The 9,131-nt window shown below is 46.1% G+C and overlaps 1 protein-coding gene and 2 long non-coding RNA genes across 4 annotated transcripts; 2 read left to right on the top strand and 1 right to left on the bottom strand.

The window, feature by feature from the left end:
• Window positions 1-114: 114 nt before the first annotated feature.
• LOC310700215 (NTF2-related export protein 2-like) lies at window positions 115-1,028 on the top strand. Its single transcript, XM_083489455.1, has one exon. The coding sequence runs from the start codon at window positions 312-314 to the stop codon at window positions 735-737; it is 426 nt and encodes a 141-aa protein (XP_083345581.1). The 5' UTR covers window positions 115-311; the 3' UTR covers window positions 738-1,028.
• Window positions 1,029-3,882: 2,854 nt separating this feature from the next.
• LOC310699192 lies at window positions 3,883-6,418 on the bottom strand. The gene is made up of 2 exons (XR_014521986.1): window positions 5,931-6,418; window positions 3,883-4,035 (listed from the first exon to the last, which is right to left on the bottom strand). It is a non-coding gene; the product is annotated as an uncharacterized lncRNA (long non-coding RNA).
• Window positions 6,419-6,899: 481 nt separating this feature from the next.
• LOC310700221 lies at window positions 6,900-8,796 on the top strand. Of its 2 annotated transcripts, XR_014522498.1 has the most exons (4): window positions 6,900-6,998; window positions 7,082-7,202; window positions 7,668-7,800; window positions 8,108-8,796. It is a non-coding gene; the product is annotated as an uncharacterized lncRNA (long non-coding RNA). The 2 variants fall into 2 exon arrangements; XR_014522499.1 differs by having other exon boundaries at window positions 6,916-7,202.
• The last annotated feature ends 335 nt before the right edge of the window (window positions 8,797-9,131 follow it).

The raw sequence follows: 9,131 nt of genomic DNA, 5'->3' as shown, positions 1-9,131 counted from the left end.
AGTAGGGCGGAGATGGAGGGGCGCGGGGCGGGGAGATGACCGCGAAGCGTCCTTGATTCTCAAGCCAATGGCTGCGCCGGATTGGGAACCGAGAGAACGTGATCCTGACCAATCGCTTCCAAGGAACGCGGATATTTGAGAAGGAGGGAAGCGGAAGCGCCGCGGCGGAGGGGAGAGCTACGCGTGGGCAGCGCGGGAGCAAATCTCGAGCAGGACTGAGGGAATCGGGTTTATTCCGGACCCTTGCGGGCAAGAGAAGGGAGGTTCCGCCTCTTATTTTCCCGCCTCAGCCGCGGAGAGACGCCGCCCACATGGCCACCTCGATGAACTTTAAAACCTATGTGGATCAAGCTTGCCGAGCTGCGGAAGAATTCGCAAATATTTACTATGAAACCATGGATAAAAGGAGGCGGGCGCTGACCAAACTCTACCAGGACAAAGCGACCCTCGTTTGGAATGGGAATGCAGTCTCTGGGCAAGCAGCCCTTGCGGAGTTCTTCGAAAAGCTGCCTTCAAGCGACTTTCAAATTACCACCTTTGATTGCCAGCCTGTTCACGAGCAAGCGACAGAGAACCACAACACGATCCTGATCGTGACATACGGGTTCGTCAAGTTTGATGGGAACGAGCAGCAGTACTTCAACCAGAGCTTCTTGCTAACAGCACAGACCACAAACAACAGCACAGTGTGGAAGATCGTAAGCGACTGCTTCCGCTTCCTGGACTCTCCTAATTAGTGGGCAACCGCAGTTGGGTATATATTCATCTGGACAAGCTAATTGACTTTCAGGATGGCCATACTCTGACTGTGGGAAAGCCCCTCCTCTTTGGAAGAACTGCATCTTGCCAGGAACTGTCAACTCCACAAAAATAAAACTTGAAAAGAAGGGCTGTTCCTTTCAGAACATTTGCTGTTTGGAGAGCCACCAGTGCTTAATTCTAATTGTTCCAATACGGTTGTTATCCTATGGTATCGTTTGAGTTGGTTTTCATGAATAAGAGTAAAACTCCTCTGCTGCTTATTCTTATTTGTGTTTTCTCTTGGTTTTTTTTACTGACAAGGTTTTAGTGCCTTGATTAGCTGCCTAACAACAGAAGTCAGTCAAGGAAGTGTTTCCCCATTTTCCCATTCTGGGAGAAAGCTGCACCTCTCAAATTTATTATTATTATTAATAATAATTTATTATTATTTATACCCCGCCCATCTGGCTGGGCTTCCCCAGCCACTCTGGCCGGCTTCCAAAAGAATATTAAAATACTATAATACATCAAACATTAAAAGCTTCCCGAAACAGGGCTGCCTTCAGATGTCTTCTAAAAGCCTGGTAGTTGTTGTTCTCTTTGACATCTGGTGGGAGGGTGTTCCACAGGGAAGGCGTCACTACCGAGAAGGCCCTCTGCCTGGTTCCCTGTAACTTGGCTTCTCACAGTGAGGGAACTGTAACAAAGTTCTCGCAGTGAGGGTACAGTAACAAACTGTATTTGTTACATTGTTTTTTAAATTTCTATGCTGCCCTTCATCTTATGATCATAGGGCAGTTTACAATATAGAAACACAAAAATACATAACATAGTAACAAACAAAAATACCCCCCATAAGAATTTGTCTTATTAAACTGTTAATAGGGGCAAAGAAAGGGATATATTATGCTTCACTTAGTCATGTCTGTATGGGCCTATTTCTTCCAACATACTTTGTAAATAAAACAAACCTTAATGAAGACCCCATAAGCATTCTCTCAGTGCCTAAGTACCCAGGGTTCTCTCATCCAATATAACAATCCTGTAATTTTGTAATGTTGGCCTTCCATCACTTGGAGAAAGCAGGGATCACTTAACCGTGTAACAAAATGTTAGGAGTTGAAGGTGTATTAGGTGGTGGAAATGTGAAGCATATCAAGGACATATACAGTGGTACCTCGGGCTAAGTACTTAATTTGTTCTGGAGGTCTGTTCTTAACCTGAAGCACCACTTTAGCTAATGGAGCCTCCTGCTGCCGCCGCACCAATGGAGCACGATTTCTGTTCTTGTCCTGAAGCAAAGTTCTTAACCCGAGGTAATATTTCTGGGTTAGTGGAGTCTGTAACTTGAAGCGTATGTAACCCGAGGTACCACTGCACTGTAAACCAGCAGAGCTTGTTTCAACCTGGAACTGAATCGGCAGTAGAGACAAGCTTGCCAAGCAAGATACTAGTCTTAAATGAGCTACTGAGTAGTCCCATGCTTTTGCATAACCATAGTGGAATATTCTGTTCCTTGAACTGAATTTAAAAAAGAAACCCTCGGGTCAGAGGAATTTAAGCTGCTCCCTGTTCACCAGACAAAAGAATAGGCTGGCAATGGGACCAAATGAAAATTGCAATCCTAAATGTTCTTACTAAATATACTTACTCAGTGCAGCTTACTCCTAACAACATATGCTTAGAGGTTTGCTGTGAAAATGCTGACCTAACCAGCATGAGGACCAGAATCTTAACTATTGTGTAAAGACCCCTCCCCAAATAAATTTCACCACCGGTCTCTTCAATTGTGCTGTTGAGAACTAGTTGTAGATTCCATTAGTTTAATAATGATAGTTATTATACGCTTATCAACACTTCCTGTTGTCTGCTGTGGAATGCTACTTTGTCCTTTTCAAGGTGAAAGTAAGCAAGAAGCTCATTCAAAATACCTCATACCAATCTCTTACATTCTGCAAATATTCAAAAAGAGAGATGTACCTACTGTCGATCCAGTGGTCCTCAAAGAACATGTTGACGGTGGTGAGCTTCAGCTAGAGTACGCAGGGACGTCTTGTGGCTGCTTGTGCTGTACCTACGCTACACAAGTGGCCTGTGTACTTTGCACCAAGCTGCCAGCCGCTGTTATCTCAAAATGTTCACTAAAGAAGCTGGAGTCAGGGTCCAGCAACAAAAGGTGACGCTTCAGATTTGCTCCCTGCTAGCTTTGCAGCAGGTGCCATCACTGCACTGCTGAATACTTCGCTGTTAGGTTATATTTGCTTTCAATGTCTTACTGATTTTATCTGTTTTTATTATGGTTTTATTTCTGCTTTACATTGGTTTATGTATTTTAGTCAACTTTTATATTTAGATAGGACTTGTACACTGCTAGGATTAAAAAAAAAGGTTTTTTTGAGATAGCAGTTCATAAAATTTCTAATGGAGACATTTTAAAAAGCATTCTTTCCGGAGAATAATACCCCAAGTAGTGATCCAGATATGTCAAACATAGAGACTTATTCCATCTAAGCTACACAATGTATCACCCCTTATCATTTTCTACTTCTATTGTTTTCAAACAATAGTTAGGCTAGAAGGAAAATGCATCTTGAATTGTCACAATATTTTTCAGTCTTATATGAGTTGTATATACAATCCAAACCAGGATGGCATCTTAACCAGAAACCTGGGAATTGGGGCTGATTCCAAAGTCAGTCTTTATATCCAAGAAACTCTGGAAGCCTGTTTAATATGCAGTGAGTAATTTCAGCTTCTTTTACATCAGGGGTAAGGAGATCTGTTGGACTCCCAATTCCCCATCAGTCCCCAACCAACATGGTCAGAGATCTAGAATGACAGAGGAGTCATAATCCAAGAATATCTGGAGGGCTATACAGTAGATCCCCCGATCCCTACTTTCTTTAGCTACTCTACTGCAAGCATAAATTCTGTTGGAAAGTACAAAACCAAGCACAACAGGCAACCTCCGTGTGAGTGTGCATGCATGTGGGTGTACATGCAGTCTCAAAGCCCAAGGTAATACACATTTCAATCAAAATGTTTGTTTTTTTTTTTAAAATAAGCAACACCACCACTTATACCTTATTTAACTGAACTCTAGCTGCCCAGATGATACAGTGAAAACTAGGACACTTCACCTTTGGATGCAGTTGCATGTTTTTTTGAAAGCCCAAGGTCCATAGTGTTCAGTTACATCAAGGGTGGGTGGGAGGCATGACCTTACAGCTTTTTCTGATGCTCTTTTTAGCTATTGTTATAGAAAGTTAACTATGGTGTGAGTAAGATGTCTACCTCTACCAGTGGCGTAGCGTGGGGGGTGCCAGGGGTGCCGGCCGCACCGGGCGCAACATTTTTGGGGGCGTGTTTGGCCGGCCCACCTCGAGGAAGTGGGAACCTCTCCAAGGCACAGCGTGCCGTCGGTAGAGGAAAAAAGCCGCGCAGCAGCAGCAGCAGCAGCAAAGTCGGGAGGAGGAGGAGGAGGTGGAGCGAGCCTGCTAATTCCTTGCTGGGAATTAAGCGGCTCAAAGAGGCAAAGGAAAAGAGGTGGAGCCGCTGGCCCGGAGGGGAGGAAGCTGGAAAGAGCAGCGCGCCAAGCGCACGTGACGCAAAGGGCCTGCCCAAGTGCAGACTGAGCTCCCCGTGGCAGGGGCGGAGGGAGCCTCCCTTCCTTTTAATGGGCAAGCATTTTCACGCGGGGAATCGACAGCAAATCCTCGGGCAGCTCTCGGGGAAGGGGGCATTTGGGAGAAGTGTGGATACCTCGGTTGGTTGGAGCGCGGCGATGAGAACGCCAAGGTTGCGTCTCTGATCCTCGTTTGGGACGGCTGCATATTTATCCCTGCATTGCAGGGGGGGTTGGACTCGATGACCCCCAGGGTCCCTTCTAACTCTATGATTGGCGGGGGGGGGGGGACTGAGAGGCTGGCCTTAGGGACAGAGGCAGATCTAGCTGCTCCAGCGCCCGGAGCGGTGCACATGCCATGGGGTGAGTGTCCCAGGGGGAGAGATGCCCATGGGGGGGGGTGGAGCGAGCTGTCCATGCTGGGCTGCTTCCTGGGGGGTGGGGAGCCATGCCGCTTTGCCAGCGCCCTTCTTCCTTTCCCTCTTCCTTTTAACAGCTATGGGGAGGCTCCCCCCCCCAAGCAGCCCGGAAGCGAGGGGCAATGGTGCGCCGCCGGCCCACAACTCCAAAGCCTCCCCCAGCTGTCAAAACAAAGGGGGAAGGTGGGGAAGGCCGCTGGCAAGGCGGCGCCTTCCCCTGACGGCTCGGGGTAGGCCTGGGAGTCACGGTGCGCCGAATGTCATCCCCCTCAGTGATGACACCTGGTGTGGACCGCCCCCACCGCCCCCTTCCTCTGCCCCTGCTTAGGGACAGGCAGAGCCTGGGCTCCTCGGAGTTGACAAATGGAGGGGACCAGCAGCTGGCCAAAGAGGGGAAATATGATTGACTTATTCGCAGAATCTATAGCCCTCTCTACAGCTGAATTCTCCCCACTCCCAAGAGTGGGGAGCAAAGTAATGAAAACAAATAATAATAATAATAATAATAATAATAATAATAATAATAATAATAATAATTTATTTAAGCCCTGCCTATCTGGCTGGGTTTACCCAGCCACTCTGGGTGGCTTCCAACAGAATGTTAAAGTACAATAACCTATTAAACATTAAAAGCTTCCCTAAACAGGGCTGCCTTCTGATGTCTTCTAAAAGTCTGGTAGTTGTTCTTCTCTTTGACATCTGGTGGGAGGGCGTTCCACAGGGCAGGCGCCACCACCAAGAAGGCCCTCTGCCTGGTTCCCTGCAACTTGGCTTCTCATGAGGGGACCGCCAGAAGGCCCTCGGAGCTGGACCTCAGTGTCCAGGCAGAACAATGGGGGTGGAGATGCTCCTTCAGGAAGAAGAACAATTTACAAAATCTTTTAAACAGGTCCATTGAAAAACTAATCAACGTCCTATTTGTCTGGGGGGAGGTGGGGGGCAGTGCCTGCCTGCCCCTTTCAAGCACGGCTGGGAAGAGGCCTCTGCAGGCTGAGCAGTGGCGTAGTGTGGGGGGGTGCAGGGGGGGCCGGCCGCACCGGGCGCAACATCTGGGGGTTAGGGTTAGGGGGCGCAAATCCACGGGTTAGGGGGCGCAAATTACTTCCCTTGCCCCGGGTGCTGACAACCCACGCTACGCCACTGACCTCTACACACATATGCTTCTCATTTAATGTGGTTTATTTATAATATTGCGGCAGGGGAGGAAGGCAGGAAAAACTACTTTGCAGGGGACAGTGCCTCACTGCATTGCTGTAGCGCTGATGAGATGAAAGAAATGATGAGACTAAAGGAGTTCTGTCCTCAGGTTAAGAAGCCCTACGTAAGGGCTGCCTCAAAACATTATTTTCCATGCCAAGCCTCACAGAGCAAGGTTCAGCTGATGCCCTCACCACTTCATGCTCTGGTCTTCCTCATGGGTATCCCATAGGCATTTGGTTGGCCAGTGCGAGAATGATATGCTGGTCTAGATGGGCTTTTGGATGGATTGATTGATCTAGCAGTTCTCTCCTTCTGTTCACTGCAACTGGTAGATGAGAGCATGTGCTGGTGCCCATTTGAGCCAAATCCATTGCTCTGCTCCCAAATTCATGGCTGCATTGACCTTCAAGAGTAGCAGCGCAAACGACAGTTATGGTTTTCCACCAGGCCTTTGGCCAGGGCACAGCCTGACTCCCTCCCTCGGCAATCTTCGCGGAGCTCTGGCCCAATGGTTGCCAGTGGCCTGAATTAATTAATTTTATAATGAATGATTTTAGAGTGTTATTTACGCTATACTTTTATACTGTTTTATTGTTGTTAGCCGCCCTGAGCCTGGCTTCGGCTGGGGAGGGCGGCATATAAATAAAATTTATTATTATTATTATTATTATTATTATTATTATTATTATTATTTGTTGTTTTCTGCTTTCCACAGCCATTAGGGGAGGAAAGCAGGGAATCAGGTTGGCCTTTCATAATTGAAATAGTCTTGCTGACACGTGGACAGCCAAGAATAAAGTTTAGACAAAAGGGATTGGCTGTTACAGTGCCTCTGAAGCCACAATGGCCAGTGCAGTGAGTGAGCCATTGTGATGTAATGGAGTGTTGAGGCTTGAGTCAGGGGCTCAAACTGCACACCTGGAGACAGCAATGCTTCTGAATACCAGTTGCCGGAAAGCCACAGGAGGGGAGAGGGCTCTTGTGCATAGGTCCTGCTTGCAGGTTTCCTGCAGGTATTTGGTTGACCACTGTGAGAACAGGATGCTGGACTAGATGGGCAATTGGCCGGATCCAACAGGCTCTTCTTATTTTACAGCTTAAGACAACACATAATAACTGCATCAGGACCGCCCAAAACGTTTTGCTACCTGAGGCAAAGGACATGGTGGTGCACCCGCCCTCCCAACTGCACTCCACATGCAGAAACCAACCAGACTGTAAGCTGAACCTTCAGCCCTGACGATGGGACAGGGTCCTACAACACAACAGAAGGTAGCAGGCTATTTTAAGGGGCATAGGAAAGGTGGTGTGGCTGATCTTGTGATTACTGTGGAAGACCCGAGGAGCAGCATACCGAAGGTCTTGGATAGGATCCAGGAGTTTGGTCAGGTGGCAGGTTTCAAATTAAATAAAAATAAAATGAAGGTCTTGATGAAAAACGTGACAGAGCAATATAAAAAAGACTTACAACGAACCATGGAATTATCTATAGAAAAAAAGTTAAATACTTAGGTGTATGGCTGACAGATAAGAACATAAATATTTTTAAAGACAATTATATAACTACTTGGAAAGACATAAAGAAAAATTTAGACATTTGGGGAAGGATGAACTTACTGCTATGGGGAAGGATTTCTGTAATAAAAATGAATGTATTGCCAAGAATGTTATTTTTATTTCAGTCGGGACACCACCCAAATCTTCCATCAAGAAGCAGAGGGAAAAGTGAATGAGGACCCTTGGGATGGGAGCACAGAGAAGTGGTTCCCTTTCACAGAGCTTCTGAGGAGATTAGACCTTCAGAACCAGCTTCAGGTAGAGGCTGATTTCTTGTGGGATTAGAGGTAGGTGATTTGTCCTGTTGTGGGTTCTAACAAAACAGCTGACAATCACACTTGACTGAATGAGGTAAAACAAACTTTTATTCATTTACTGCATTTGGATTTTGCACCATACATAATTAGAGGCATCTTACAAAAAGAAGAAACAACAGTTATTTTTGCATCTCTATTCTGCAGCCAGCATCTTGGGAATAAAATAGTGATTGATGGCAGCAAAGATCATATGTACACCAAGGGGGTGGTGCTCTTTTACCAAAATGCCTTTCTTTCTTTCTTTGCAGACACACTGGACAGAGGACAAAAGGCAAGGTCTATGTTGAGTTCCTCCATACAGTTCATCCATACAGCTAGGTACAGTCAAGATGGAATGGCTGTTTTTTGACAACTTGAATGACTAAGCAGTGAGATTCATATACCGGGTCTATGAAAGGTCATGTTGGAATACCCTTGTTAGTCTTTTAAGGTGCCATGGGACTCTTTGTTGTTTCTATAAAAGACTAAACTTGGCTACTCTTCTGGAATTTGCAAGGTACTGATAGTATAGATGAAGAGCTATAGTGCAGTAGTAGAGCACATGATTTCTTTGCAGGGTTGAAGCCCTGCCATCTTTTGTTAAAATGGTCAGGTTCCTATGTTCATGCTTTTTCCATGATGGAGACAATGAACACTAGATAGCAGATAGCTGGTTCTTTCTCATGTAATTTTACATTGACAGTGACTTTCCCTTTGTTCAAAGGAACACAGAGCTGGTTAAGGCACAGGTAGGCAACACAGTGCCCTCCAGAAGTTGCAGATTACAATTCCCATCAGTCCTGGTTAGCATGGCCAACAGTCAAGGTTGATGGAGTTGTAGTTCACAGCATCTGAGGTGGGACATCAGGTTGGCTACAGTAAACTTATGGTAGTCCATTCAAAGTCATCCTGTCCAAAGTTAGCAACATCAAACTACCAACCCCAGGCAGATAAACTACTGTAATATAGTCAACTGTGTCCTATGGACAGGAGGGTTCAAAATGAACACTTCTAGGTGATGCCATCAGAAACTGTCCCGCAGATGCCAGTATTAAATTATTACCTGAGTCACCTGTTGCACTTAACTTGCTGTGCTTCTCTGATTTTCGGAGGCCATCTTTACATTTGATTGCATTTGCACACCAGAAATACAAAAGGCAAGCAACATCTCTTCATGGACTGGGAAAGGGCTGGGATTATTGTCAGAGTCCCTCTGGATTAAAGAGTCTCTCTGGAGCTAGCAAGCAGCATTACAATTTGGTGGCATAACACCTGATGTTCTGCAAACTCAAG

Source organism: Podarcis liolepis (genome assembly GCF_965112155.1).
Source record: "Podarcis liolepis genome assembly, chromosome: 2".
NCBI classification, from domain to species: domain Eukaryota; kingdom Metazoa; phylum Chordata; class Lepidosauria; order Squamata; family Lacertidae; genus Podarcis; species Podarcis liolepis.
This window is presented reverse-complemented; position numbering and strand designations above follow the sequence as displayed.

Excerpts from the sequence above, each read along its gene's own strand:
- LOC310700215 (XM_083489455.1), top strand. The coding sequence starts at position 312 with ATGGCCACCTCGATGAACTTTAAAACCTATGTGGATCAAGCTTGCCGA.